Source organism: Heterocephalus glaber, unplaced genomic scaffold, assembly GCF_053883595.1.
Source record: "Heterocephalus glaber isolate CG9 unplaced genomic scaffold, H.glaber_assembly_v1.0 deba00001523, whole genome shotgun sequence".
Classification (NCBI taxonomy): Eukaryota; Metazoa; Chordata; class Mammalia; order Rodentia; family Bathyergidae; genus Heterocephalus; species Heterocephalus glaber.
This window is the reverse complement of record NW_028258327.1, coordinates 28,701,617-28,717,233: the sequence shown is the minus strand read 5'-3', so window position 1 is coordinate 28,717,233 and position 15,617 is coordinate 28,701,617. Positions and strand designations below refer to the sequence as shown.

Here is a 15,617-nt window from a genome sequence, read left to right as displayed (position 1 = left end):
GTAAAACCTATGCAACTGGTGAATGGATCTAGGGATGGAGGGAGAAGGGAGAGAGCGGTGAGGAAGGAGATGTAAAAAGGATTTAGATGTGATTATGTATATGCACCAACTCCCATGATAAATGTATTATGTAACACAAACATGTACTAATTAAAAAATACATTTGAAGTAGTTAATTTCTTATCCAAGGTTTAGTCTACTAGCCTCACAAAAATTGTTAATATTATGTTCCATGTAAGCTGATTTCTTGCAGAAAAGACTCACAAGTACATTTATTATGGCTTTTCTTGTTTCAAGTGGTTATGATTTCTGATTATTGGTTTCAGTTGAATTAATAGCATTGTCATGTATGTTGGATGACAGTAAAGTTTGATGACTTTGTAATACATAGTGTAATGACATAATTTTAAAGAAAAGGAAATATAGCCAGACTTTTTTTTTAAACAACAAAACACTAAATTAATGTTAGCAGCAGGAGAATGAAGTAAAGAACTATCAAAAAACTGCTCAAAAGCATCCATCATTCATAGCAAAGCCACTCCAGATGCAACAGGCAACATGGTAGTTAGTAGGTATTTTGTCTATACAATGGACCATAGCAAAATATAATGATGTAGCCTTTATTATGATTATCAACAAGTACCAAAGAGTCAAATTATCCAAAGTGAATATTGGCTAGCCACAATTCTGTTGTAAAACATTTGTGCCATTAACAAATAACTATTAAAATGTGACAAAATACATTGAAGAATGAATAATTTATGCTGAATTTAAATCAGAGAAGATATTAGATGTCTAAAGTTTATTTGATTCTGCCAAACATCATTTGTGATCTTTTCCAAGGAGAAAGAGCCTCTGCCAGTGCTCAAATATTATGTCATTTCACAGAACTTGCCTTATTTGTTTTTACAGAACACAGGTGAAAGTAAATCAGGGTCATAGATAAACAAGTCCCTATATGCTTAAATTAAACAGAACCCCTCATATCTCTCTGTAGTGCTTTGGTTGAGTCTCTGAGACATAGCATCTACATGTATGATTTTGACAAATGCGTGTGTCTACTTTCACTAAGAATATTTCCTTTGAAGTCCTCATTTCTCTTCTCAGCTGGCTAACTTCCAGGTGAATTGCTATATTTTAGTAGCTGAGTGTGATTTTTCTCAAGTACTTGATGCCATTTTGTGGGACATCATCATCTGCTATGCTTTATGTTATTTAAGAAGTAGATACACTGTTAACTTTGTTTCCTGAAAATATCTAATTGCTCATTTTTATGACTAGCCATTGAATTTTTGTGTAGTAGCCTATCACTATAACTCATTCTCACAAAGAAAGACCAGTCCTAATTTTCTCACAGATTAAAATAAACTTCAAAAAAATTAAAGATGGAAATGTCGCTTTAGTTCTTGTAGTATAATATCAAAATTAGACTATTGAATAAACTAATTTATAAATTGACAAGTGAATTTTGTTCCTACATAAACAATACAGCAAGTTATAATAAAATTGATGAAGAAATAATTGATGAAGAAAAGACAAAGTGTGGAAAAATTTAACCTATGCTAAATAATTCAACTACACCACACATGCAGCTCTAACAGGAGGAGTATTAGAATTCTCAACCTTTAATGTTCATTCTGCTGTTTAATTCACTGACGCAGAATAGGTCTCAGACTGAAATACAGATGACAATGTGGTAGATTCCCCACAGGCAGTTATCACTATTATTACATTATGACAGTTACAGAATTATTTTTATGAGTAGCTTCATTCTTATTTAAATTTTATTTTTAAAGTCATAATAGGAAATGTTCTTATGTCTCAAAAAGAAATGTCATACATTTGAGTTATATAATACAAGATGATGTTTGATGAATCATACCTTCTAATTTTACCACTTACATCATTGCCCTTAAACATGTAATTTTTTAGCTGATTTCTAGATATAAAGTTCTGTGCTTCTACTGACAATTATTATTATAATACTTGACTGAAAATGGTTAACTGTTCTGATTTACTTTAGTGTACATAAGATGTGAAACATAGTCTTAAATTCAATTAAAAAGTTTACATGTGTTTTCTATTAACCAAATAAATATTTTGTCTGATACATGGTACATTTTTAGAATTCAAAAATTGTCTCAGTATCTATCTTTTCATCTAATTATCTAAATTACTCCAAAATATTTGGTTAATCATAAAATACTAGAAATATGGAAGAAGTAGATGACCAATGACAAGCAATAAATGGGCCCTTTATATGCTATTAAATTCAGCTGGATCTGTTACCCCTCAAAGTGGAAAAGAAACATGGAGACCAGCCTGACAAAGACAGTCAGCAACTAGGTCTCTCACCAAGTCAATTTTAGATTTCATATATACTTTGATAAAGTTGAAGTCTTATTTAAAAAGTCTTATGAAAAAGTAGAATATAATAATTATTAATGTAGGGCACTAAATGCCAATTTTGAGCATTTTAATTGATGAAAATATCCAATGCTTTACTATAAGTGGAAAAGTAGAAACTGCTCAAAACACATGTTGGGTCTGTTTATATGTTGAAAAAATAGCAAGTTATTCATACATAGCCTCAATTTATCTACTTATAGTGATTACCTGTTGTATTGTATATATTGGCTATGACTGCATAGTTTCTGGTTCTTTAATTTTACTTATGGAATAGCTAATAAGAAGATGGGATCCGTATAAAAATAGCGATGAAAATTATGAAGACTGTATCTTAACTTCTCAATGATTATGCTTATTTATTAATCTATAAAATAAGTTAAATGGAAGAATAGTGTGTAAATGTCTAGCTGTGTACAAAGGGATCAAAACAAATTACATGCATTCCTAATTTTTTTTTTTTTTGGTACTGGGGATCAAACTTGGGTCCTTGCACTTGTGAGGCAGGCAGCGGAACCACTGAGCTAAATCCCCGGCCCAGTTCTCTTGGTATTTCTTTTTTCTTTTTTCTTTTTTTTTTTTTGGTACCAGGGATCAAACTTGGTCACTCCCAATGTTTTATGAAATAAAAATTCAAAACATCACTCATAATATACATTGCAGCCAAGCATGGTCAAGCGCGCGCGCGCGCACACACACACACACACACACACACACACCTGTAATTTTGGCACTCTGAGAGACTGAGTCAGAAGATGAAAAATATGAGCCCATTTTAGGCAACTTAGTGACTTAGTAGGATACTAACTATTGACTATTTGTCAAAATGCAAACAAATAAATAAAAAGGGCCAGGTATGGATTCCAAGTTAAAGGAAAACACTACTACCTAGTTAAATTTGCTATTCAAGAGATGTCTTAGCATAATGGACAAATCTGGTGGTATCATTTTTATTCTGTGAAAACAATAACTCATTATCAATTTGAATGCAGACAGAGACTCACAAACACTTCCACGGAGAGATGGGAACCCATATGAAAATGAGAACTTCTGTTTCAAGGTGCTAGAGGTGAATAGTTCACACAAGAGGTGATTCTTTGGATCATGAGTTTAAATCTTATGATGCACATGGTAAAACCACAACCAAATAATTTCAAGATAGAAATTACGAAAGTGATTCCCCTTAGGTAATTTGTGCTTTGGGATAACTGTAGCATCCAGAGAACTCTGCATGATGTTGCCAGCTGCAACACTGTCATGCTTTGGAATCATCTGGAGAAACTATCTAACGCCTAGTACTGAAAATTCCCTTGATCTGTAGCAATGTCTTTATCTTCCTCCCGAGATTACGTTAGTGATTCAAACTAACCAACTACAAGTACTTTTAATTGCCTATAAGTATTTTTAATTCCTTCTGGAGAAACTGAAACATGATGGAAGAAGATCTTCTGGGTCAAGAAACTACTTGAAAGAAGAAGAGTACAAAGTAGAAAATCAAAGACCTCCCAGAAGACGAAATGATTCCCAAGGTCTAGATTTAGGTCTTTCTATTGGTAAGTTTTCAGGTGCTTACACAACATAATGTTTACTGCCAAATTTTAAGTTTTATAGCTGACATAATTTACTTTCTCTGTCTTTTGGTTGTCATTCTCTTTCTGCTATTCCTTTTCTCTTTATCTCAATTTGCCTTTCTCTTCTCTTTTTGCCACCACCTTTTGTTGTTCTTAATTTTGGGACAAAATGAGATAATTTTCTAATACTTTTAGAAAAGCAATACACAAATATAATCCCAAACTCAAAACTAGAAGCCACAAACAGTGCACAAATCCCAAGTAAGTCACTCAAGACTCTTGGCAAGCATATTAGATCGCAGATGTCTCACACAAACCATTAAATCTGAAGAAAGATCTATTTTACCTTAGACTCTGGTGAAGGACTGTTTAGTTTTGACTTTATAAAGTTTTAGTCAATCTAAATTTCTGCCAGCATGTTATAAAATTGGCAGATAGTTTTTGCATCAATTCCTAAGTAATAATGTTTCTAATATGGTTTCTCTTAGTGAGTTTCCTAAATAATTTACAAATGATAATATAACCACCTAGAACTATCAGTTTTAAAACCTGAATACAATAGAATTAGAAAAGTGTTTAAGATTATTAATGGCCTATATGCAGCAATACCTTATTTCAGTAAAGAACAGATAGCAAGAATAAGTTATCACTTGAAGGAATTTCCTCTAAAACCTTTAAATGTGATTCACAGTGGTATTAAGTTTATGTTGGGTTTTCACACAGTAAATGGCAGTTTTCCATAAATTGTTAAAGGATTTTCAAGTCTGCAGGATTTAAAAGTCATCTTATGCAATCTTCCCTTTTCCTATCGGACTGACACATTTGCCTACATTATTTCCCTTGTTGTTTTTATTTGTATTTTTCCAGTGTATAATTTTCAGAACTTTTTACATAATTCTTTGAAAGTATCACCATGGGGGAGGCAAGGCCATTCAAGGATGATTTGCCTAATTATTCATAAGAGAAAATGAGGACAGCGATGGTGATCTTGGGCCCCAGAGGTCTCCCGGTGGCACTTACACCTCCGTGCTCTCATCTTTTTTTTTTTGCATTTCCCAGGGATTTGTGGTGTTCTGAGACCTTTGGTCTACATGAAGGTTCAGTGAGTGCTTTAGAACTTAGACTAAATTACATAGCACCACAAAGACATCTGCTTGAAATTTACATTTCTAAACATTTTCTTCCTTCTTGGAATTTCTTCATATTCTGAAGAGGTTCTCTAAGAACTTCATTAGTTTCATCAGTAGTCTTGTCACTAATCACAGGCAGATTGTAAACCTTGCCTTGAATGCAGATGAACAGACAATCTTTGTTTAGTACATTTAACTGAGGGAGTGTGAGATCTCGATCTCATTCTTTCAGAGAACTGGTGCTTTCGACACTGTTTCCCTCATTCAAAGAAAATGGAAAGACTGAAAATGAAGGTCCGTGGAGGCTTTTGGATACTTCGGTGCTTACTTGGTTGCTAGGATCATCTTTTTCCTTGCTGTCTGTTCCTTCTGTTCCATGTGCTGTCTGGCGAGGTGTTCTCCTACTGCTTTGGCTGGAAACTCCGTTTCACACGTGTAGCCAAAGTCCCGAGCCAAATGCAAAGCCTCCCCTGTGGGCAGAAAGCACAAGTCAGTTTCTTTCCAATGCCAACATTATAATAATAATGTATAACCTTTTCTTCTAGGGTCATTCCTGGCTTTGGACAGAGGGATCATTTTTCCTTTTTATCCTAAAGAATACAAGGAAAAGACTTCCTGGGTCAGTGAGGAACGAAGAGGAAAAGCTGAGAAACAGAGGTAGGTATAGTATTTCACTTTTCTCATGATTGTCTGGTCACTAGACTAGGCTGAATTCCAAGGTACTACACATTGATTCCCAAGGAAAAAGCTCCATGGACATATCATTTCACTGCTGCTCAGCCTATAACCTACTGAGCCCCTTACATCTGAGCTATTCTGTTGACTTTTCAAAGATACTGATAAAAACACCTAGCAAAGGGTCCAAATAACTTTATAACATATTTGGAGCACTTTGGAAAGCAAATTAAATGAATTCACTTTCATGATACTACCTTGATAAAATATATTATGTAATAAAATTAGGATTGTTAGGCATTCTGAAGGCTTCAATGCATTATAGTACTATGTACAATGCATAAGTATTATTATTTCACAAAATAATAAATAACATTTTATTTTACAAATTGTTAAAATCAAACACATTTTTTTGTTTGTTTGTTTGTTTGGTACCGAGGATCGAACTCAGGTCCTTGAGCTTGTGAAGCAGGCGGCGGAACCACTGAGCTAAATCCCTGGCCCTCAAATACATTTTTTAAGAAATGAAGTAAAAATGTCTTAACAAGAAAATAAGATTTCATGAAGGAAATAAATCTTTAAAAATTAAGTATTTTTAAAGTTTAATCAGGGTAGGTGTGGTGGTACACGCCTGTGATCCCAGTAACTCAGGAGGCTGAGGCAGGAGGTTCACAGCCTGGGTAAACTAGTGAGACTTTATCTCAAAATTTTTAAAAAATGTAGAAAGGGCTGGTAATGTAGTAGTAGAGCACCCTCAAGCTTGATCTCCAGCACTGCAACAAAGAAAAAGGAAAAGTCTTTCACTGGCTATATAGTAAGCATCAACTTTGTTCAAGGCACAGAGCTAGGTAGGAGTAACAGTGGGGACAAGGGGGCCACAAAAATTGCTCTGTCTCTAGGGAGAGGACCGCATTGCAACAATAATAGCAATGTGGGTAGCACATTAACCATAATCTGGGCATGTTTATTTATATAGCATTATACATGGAATATGTAGTACAAGTATCAAATGCATGTTAAAATATTTTTCAAAAGTTCAAAGGAAGGGCCGGGGATTTAGCTCAGTGGTTCCCCTGCCTGCCTCGCAAGTGCAAGGTCCCGAGTTCCGATTCCCGGTACCAAAAAAAAAAAAAAAAGTTCAAAGGAAGAGTAAGTCGTAAATATTGGCAGGTGATCCAATAGACACATAGCTAATCAAATTTGCCACAAAGAAACAAAAAGTAGGGCCGGGGATTTAGCTCAGTGCTTCTGTTGCCTGCCTCACAAGCGCAAGGACCTGAGTTCGATCCCTGGTACCAAAAAAAAAGAAACAAGAAGTAATAAAAAGTAAATAAAAAGTATCAGAAATAAAAAATAATTAGACAAAATCACAAGAAGTTTGTTTGAATATAGGGCAAATAACACTCTAAGAACTGATAGGATTTGATCTCATTTTATACATACAGAATAACAGAGTACTCAATTAATTATATCAGGAATGAGTAAAAATAATTTTATTGAAGAAGAGAAGGAAACTTATAGGTGTATGAAATAAGTATATAAATAGGCTAGTTGATAGCAATAAAATATTTTTAGTAGAGTTATTTTCTTCTAGAGAAAGAATTAGTCTTCAGATTAGAACAGTCATATTTACAAAGAATCTTAATGACTATAGAAGGCAGGAAGATTTTTAGGATATTATAAAGCTTAGAAAACACAATCCTGAGAGTAATTTACCTCTTAAATTACCTTTGCTTTTCTACAACAAAAAATTCTAAGATGCAAAATGCATAAATTACTTCCTACAGATTTTTTCCCAAACATATTTTTATGAAAGATTCCAAACATGCAGGTGTATGGAAAGGATTTTACAGTAATGAATACTCACATGTTCATCCTTAATATTATACTAATCTTGCTTTATCATATATTCTCCTTTCTGTCTATCCATCACCAATCTATATTACTTTTTATGCATTTCAAAGGAAATTGCAAATCTCAGTATGCATTTTCTGAAAAATTTCAGCATGCATGCATATCAATATTTGTTCATAGACTTTTTTTCCTGAAAAACTTTAACTTCAAATATTTTTCCTGATATATATTATGAGAAAAGAAGAAACAAGACTAAGAACTCTAATGATGGAGAGTTTTGCATATATTTTTTCCATTCTGGGGAAGGAACCCAGGCTTCATGCATGCTAGGCACATGTTCTACCACTGATATACCCCTCAGCCCTGTTTGAGTGATTTATGCCTAATGACTAAATAAGACCTGTTGAAAGAACATCTAGGCAATGAGATGGACTGCTGTTACACCTATGCAGATATTAGTTAACATCTTGACTTGAATTTTCAGTGTGTGAAAATGTTAACTATCCAATCAAAATTAGGCTCTTCCATTTATGCAAGTACTGTATGTTACATTTTTGTTATCCACAGATAGTAATATTGCCATTATTTTTTTATCCACTCATTCATGCTGTAACCCTTTTATTCTCACAGAGTGAGGAATCTGTTCCAGGCCTTTGCAAGGGTCCATCTGAATATAAAAATAGTGCAACGAAGTAATCAATTAGTGTAGATAGCATTGTGTGGCTCAGCCTATAAAGTGCTTCCACACACATTTCAAATGAGTAACATCAGGTCTTTGGCTGAAATTTTTACATTCCTGTAGTAACTATTTAGCTTGTCCCTTATTTCTAACAGAGATGAGATGACATAACTAAAAAGAAAGGGCTTTTATATCAATTAGTATGAATACTGCTAGTTTAATGGAAGATAACAGTTTTGGGTAAAGTTGTGACATCCAAGCAATATTTTAAAGTATTTATTGCCAGCAGTTTGTCAGCCTAACCAACTAGAAAGAAAAGGTATGCATATTTTGCAGAAAAAAATGGCACAAAGATTTGTTTTAAAAGGACATTGCAGGGCCTGGGATTTAGCTCAGTGGCACTGAGCCTGCCTCACAAGCGCAAGGTCCTGAGTTCCATCCCCAGTACAAAAAAACAAAACAAAACAACATTTCAGTGCCATGTAGGATGCTCACTTGTGCTAGAAAAATGTTAAAGAGAGTCCATTTGAGACATTTTCTATTTGGAGGTAAGAATGTCAAATCTTGACCCAGGAAATAACTCATGTGGACCTTAGGACTCAAAAAGTATCTTGAAACTAACAACATCATCACTAGTGTCATCTTTACACATAGTGGCATGATGCATTGTTCACACGGAAATAGATTTAGATAACATTTTAACAGAGACTATTACATATATAAACAGTGCAAACAGGAGGATGGCAGTGTGCCTCTCGAATTTTGTGCAAAAACCTGATTCTTGAGGATCTGTCCCATTTTATGCAAAGCTCTCACTGTGTGGTAGTTTTAAAACAGTTTGACTGCAACAGCTGCTATTTACAGTTACACTGACAGCGAGATCCTTCCTTCCCTTAGTTCTGTTTACTGCTTTCTACTGCTTGCGATGTAACATTGTTACAGGATGTATAGCAATGCGACATCAAAAGAAGTGGCAAGTGAAGACACTCTGATATGTAGTTAAAATGTGTGTATCATGCCAAAAGAGCTTTTTGTGTGTGGACCCAACAATGAATGAATAGATCCATGAATTAAAATGCACATGAAATTCAGAAACAATGAAAAATCTAAATTTAAAACCTCAGTAGCAGATGCCTTAAAGTGTAGTTTTAAGAAAAAAACAAATTTTATGATCAGAAAAATATATGAATGTATCTGTAGGAGATTTGACTGGTTTTCTAAAGTTAAGACATATAAGTTTCTCTCCATCTTTGGGGTGGTTCCATGTGACCTTGTGAATAATGGCAGGTGCAGTAACCTGTGTTGGAAAGGTCATTCAAGAAACGATGTTTCCCTTTTATTTCCCAAAGTCGCTGCTGTCACTTCATTCCTGTGAGGGATGAGGCAGGATGACCTAGTTCTTTTTTTCAGAGTGGGCTTAGGCTTTCCTTTATTTCAAAGTATTTGGCCATCCAGCCCTTAAAAAAAAGCAATGAAATTAACTTTCACAAATACACTCATTTTATCTCCTGTCATTTCAAGAATTATATATTTTAGAAGTAGGATCCATGGGTGTGAACTTAGTATTGCAATATCCAATGTCATTAAATAAAAACAATGACTCAGGTTTTAAATTTTAGTCATGTATCTGTGATTTCAATTTTATTTTCATGTATAGGGAAAGAGTACATTCAAACCTATGGGATTATTTCAAGAAGTACCCATTGGAAAGCAAATTTGAGTATAAATTAAAACCTGGACAACACATTATATTAATGTCAGGCATAGTGGTGCTCGTCTGTAATCCCAATTATTAAGGAGCCTCAAGCAGGAGGATCACAATTTGAGACCAGATTGGGTAATTTATTGAGACCCTGTCTCAAAATAAAAATTTTTGGAAAAGGCTGAAAATGCAGCTCAGCAATCCCAGGGTTCAATCTCCAGTACTATTTTTTAAAAAACCCTACAAATCATGTTAAATAGTCTTATAATGTCAAAAATCTAAAATTACAGTACACTCTAAAGCTGCAGAACAAGATTATTATGTCCCTTATAAGTTTTCTAAACCTCCATGAAAGAACTTCATACTATATCACTGTATTTCATATGATTTATGATATAAATAGGTGTCTTAAAATCTAGTCACTTTCCTAATTTAATGAACATTTTGTTTAGACATCAATAATTTATTGGATTATTTCAAGGCAATAGTTTTGTTCCCTCACTCAATACCTTGCAAATAGTACAGCTCCTGATTTACAATACATAGCTGGTAACATTTTTCATTTGTTATAAAGACACACCATCCAAAGAATGTAGTGCAAAACTAAGGCAAAAGAGATGTGCTGAAAAAATGTGTATTAAAAAACCTATGAAAACAAGAGGGTATCACTGTATCAGTGGGACTATTTAATTCAACAGACTATGCTTGAATACAAGGTTTCTTAGCCTTTGCAACTCCTATAACCTGAGAGCGTATTTAATACATAAAAGCCTGGGTTCCACTGTAGACAATTAACCTCTGGTCCTAAGGCATGCTTCTGAAGTAGTTCTTTCAAACCATAGCGGAAACAACAGTCCTAAGGTGAAAAGAAAGCATTGTGTAGGCATAAGCTGTACCTTCTCCCCATATATAAAGATTCTGTGGCTTATACAAGGGAAAAGTGGTCACTGTCAGGCCAATAATAAACTTGAGAGCCTTTGTCTAGCTGGATTGTTGCATTATGAGCTATGCATATTTAGCTGATGCACTATAAATTCTAGAAAAAATATAAATGTGATAGTAGGAGTAGAGATTGAATGATTAGGAAAACAAAGACATTGAAAAACTTTAAAGTCTACTTGTGTAAGGAGGATTTAGTCTAAGATGAAGCTTGCTTTTCAAATTAGTAGGGAAATGGTGGGTTATCAATAGATGGTGTTGGGAAAACTGGGTGGCCATCTGGAAAAGAAAAACAAAGTTGATCTGTGCTATACATACAAAAGCAAAACAAATTCCAGATGGATCACAGATTTAAACATTAAAAAAACCACAAAGTAATTAAATGATAACATAGGATAATTCTTATAATCTTGATATAAAAAGGTCTTTTAAAGTAGTTTTGTTATAACAGATACTAAAAGCTCTGGAATAAAATATATGAGAAATATAATTTTATCAGCATAAAATTCTGCATGATAAAAATGTGAGCAAAGGGCCAGAGATTTAGCTCAGTGGTTCCACTGCCTGCCTCACAAGCACAAGGACCGGAGTTCGATCCCCAGTAAAAAAAAAAAAAAAAAAGGGAGCAAAAAACAGAAACCCATAACAGCAAAAAAAAAAAATTAAACCAGGAGTAAGAAGATTTGCAACTCATATCAAAAATAAACATCCAGTTTTCCTAACATATAAATAAGTATTTACAAATCAGTAAGAAAAAAACCAAAAATTACCACATCAACACAAAGTAAATACATAGACAGAAAAGCTCACAAACATCTAAGAACATGTTTAGCTTCCTTGATGACAAAGGAATTTTTTTTTCTTTTCCAACTCATGAAATTAGTAAAAATAAAACAAAAATGATAGCACCTTGTTTGGGCTAGAATATGGGGAAATACGAACACATTAATTCTTCTCCCATTGCTGATAAGGTTATAAATTTACAGCTATTATCTCTCAGGAATCTACCAAAATTACAGATGCAAAAATATTGCTACCCTAAAGGCCATTCCTAAGAACTTATTGAACAGAGAGATGTACTTGTATGATGCGTAAGGATGAAAGTATGAGGTTACTCATCACAGATCTGTCTATCATAGCCAAAGGATGGAGACACTTCAGCAATTCAGAAGAGGACTCAATGTAACTCCATGAAGTTTTTAAAAGAGTGAATGACTTGCAATCCCTAGAAAAAGAATGAACATTAAGTGTAAAAAATAATGAAGTGCAAAAGCATGGTATAGAATGCTATAACTTCTTTTTAAAATGAAAAGAAAAAAGAGTTCATACAAACTTATTTCCTTTGTAGGAAACAGAGGAACCAATAACATTTATTTTCTTGTGGAAGAGGAATTGAATGACTGGGTGATAAAGTGAAAAGGAAGTATTTAACTGTATACACTCCCATAACTTTTAAATTTTATACTATTTTTATGTATTATCTCTATGCTATTTTTTGTATTATGTATTAAACTTACATTAACCATAAAATTATTGTCTGTCATGTTCTTGTTTGTTTGTTTGTTTTTTGGTACCAGGGATTGAACTTGGGTCCTTGCTCTTGCGAGGCAGGCAGCAGAACCACTAAGCTAAATCCCCAGCCCTTGTCTGCCATGTTCTTAAAAAGATTTGACTCTCAATTAAAATAATTTTACAAATTAAATGATAAATTCCAGGACTTCAGTTGATATACAATAGAATGTAGACATCAATAGAGCTAATTACAGTCCACATTTGATTCAAGTATCTATGAATATCAATAAATGTAAGCAATAGGAAAAGGCAGAAACTGAACGTTTGAAAAAGCACATTAGTTGAGTCATAAACTTTGAATAGGAGAATCAGAGAAAAAGGAAAAAAAAGTCAATAGGAAAGTCATACCCAGATGAATGTTTTTTAGCAAGAGTCACTATTTGTATGCATTAGTAGTGAGTTGGAACACAAGGGGCAGAGGAAAGACAGGCAGATTGGTGTGCACACATTTCCCTTTCCAAGATGAGATCAGCAAGAGTAGGAACCAAGCCTAAAGACACCCAGACACATTGTTCCAAGAGCAATTGTGTAGCACAATGCTTCCCCTGCCTCTGTATCCAAACAACTTTCTTCCCTACAACTGAATGAAATCATAAAATGCAGATCAGGGTATTGATAGTAGGAAGTAAGAAAATAATTTAAGATGATATTCTCTTTTAAGATGCTGTCTGTTTGCCCAGAATGGTGCATAATACAATCACAGAATAATTGAGACCAATTATTGAATCTTGCATATACAAATTCTCAGATGTTAGGTAATATATATAATTGTTAGCTATTTGCCAATTACCAAAGCAAAATCTCATTGATATAATCTATTCTGTGCCTAGAATAAGAAATTTACCAAAAAAAGACAATACTTATGGATTGTAAAGAGACAATTTCTTAAAATAGAGGCCTTAAAATCTGTGACTATCATAGATTCTACCACAGTTAAATTTATTGAGACCAATTCCACTGGTGGGTCTGAAATGCAAAACTATGCCCCAAAAGACATTGTCAATGCCAGAGTATCTGCATGCAAAAGGAAATAATAAGATCCTCTAGTCATTGATCTTCCAGGTGTTGACTGACTACCAAGTAGAGCTATTACAGCAAAGGTGAACACATTACACTTTTCACACAACTTTTAAAGAAAACCTGTATCCCAATAGTGGGACTAATGCAGACATGTAATGTCTGGACAAGGCCAGGGAAGGAGAACAGATTATCAGTAATTTATGGAAAAGGGGTTTCAGTGTGTTATTCATTGAAGTCTTAGGCACTGGCCAATACTTCTTCCTAAAGTAAAAGGCCATAGGCTAGTAACGTCAATGATACTTGCTCAGTATCTCTCACTTGTAAGCAAGCATTCATTGCCAAATTGGTTATTTTTTTCTTGTTTACTGGATATGTATTCATATACATGTGGGATTACAGACAGAGAAAACATAACATTATCAAGTAGTAGGATTTCTTTCTGCTATGCTTGGGTAGTTTGCTGAAATGAAAGAGCAGTGTAATCTTTAAATGTCATACCATATATACTCATATTTAAAGCATAAGGAACACTCGATAATTATTATTGAAAAGATGTGAAAGATGCTAACATTTCATGTCACTCTAACTTTGGGGGGTGAAGTGAATCAGGATTTTAAAACCTCATTCAAGCACGCAAGAAAGCAGAGCAATGTGCCTAGGATTCCTAGGAGTGGAAGAGATCTAATTCAAGGTGAAAACAAGCTCAAGGGTTCATATCTTTTCTCTATCCTTTAGATTCAGTTTAGATTCCAAGGTAACTGAGCAGTGCTATACACACACACACACACACACACACACACACATACACACACACACATTTCAAGTAGAGAGTATACTGTGGGTTTACAAACCAAAAGATGTAGATTCTCATTCTTGTGGAACCTGATTGTATAACAGTTAATCTCGCAGAGTTTTAGTTTTCTATCTGTGATTATAGAATAGTAAAACCTAATAATAGTAAAAAACCTATTAAGCACTGACTGTGTGGGGCACCATAACAAAGTGCTTTACAAGCATTCTGATTTAATTCTCACAAAAAATTTATGAGATGGGGACTACTATTAACATTGCTTTGTAGATAAAGACACTGATGCTCAGAGAGATTATGTCTTCCTTTGCAAGCAGCAAAAGTGAGGTCTAACAAGTTTATTTGACTAGAAGTCTCTGCTCTCTCTGTCTCTGTCTCTGTCTCTCTCTTTCTTATGGCAGTGCTGAAGATTGAGCCTAGGTCCTTGCACATTCTGAGCAAGCACTCTACCACTAAGCTACAACGCCTGGTGTTAATCTTTATTAGGTGCTTCTATGGTGTCGATTATTTAATTGTTGTGAATATAATTAATCCCACAAAAGATATTCAGGGAAGGTGTTGTAGAAGATACAGGTATTAGACCATAAAATATTTGTCCTTTCTTTATATACTAGAGGTGCTGCTGGGAAGACTCTGCTCAGCTAAAGATTACATTTTCTCACATACTCCAAGCCTACACTTGCATGTCAGTAAAGACAAGTAATAAGTAATAAGTAATAAGTTTTCACAGAATATGAACAGCAGTAAGGGGGCCACTTCCAGCTACAGTGGGTAAGTATTATGAATACATTCAGCCTTTCAGATGAATGACTAGGACTTGTGGGATCTAGATAAGGGCACAGATATGGATGGAGAATTCTGGTGCTTGGTCCCTGTATGAGGCTGTAACAGAAAGGCGAATCCCTAATGAGAATATCTTCTTCAGATGAGAATGAGGGAGAAATAAGCTTCTATTGTGTTAAACTACAGAAAATATAAGGATTAACTGCTATAACAACTACCATTACCCTAATTATTGTGATCTTTATTTTTAAATTAGGAAAAGTGAAGCTCAGTCAGGTTAAGGAACCTGTCCAGAATCTGACACCAGTTTTTTTTTTTTGATACTGGGGATAGAACTCAGGATCTTGTGCTTTCGAGGCAGGAATAGTGCCACTGAGCTAAATCCCCAGCCCTGACACCATTTTAAAAGTGATATTATTCTTGGGTGGTGGTGGAGGGATTACCAGGCCAATGAAGGCAGATTTTCCAAGTAATGAGT

At 34.4% G+C, this 15,617-nt stretch overlaps 1 protein-coding gene across 3 annotated transcripts in view; it reads right to left on the bottom strand.

The window, feature by feature from the left end:
- Nucleotides 1–15,617, bottom strand: part of Tfap2d (transcription factor AP-2 delta) — a 55,736-nt gene that overhangs the window by 19,409 nt on the left and 20,710 nt on the right. For all 3 annotated transcript variants that reach the window (XM_004869054.3, XM_021247784.2, XM_087188140.1), the window contains one exon: nucleotides 5,436–5,577. In XM_004869054.3, the coding sequence (XP_004869111.1) occupies nucleotides 5,436–5,577 (142 nt within the window). The remainder of the gene's footprint in view (nucleotides 1–5,435; nucleotides 5,578–15,617) is intronic.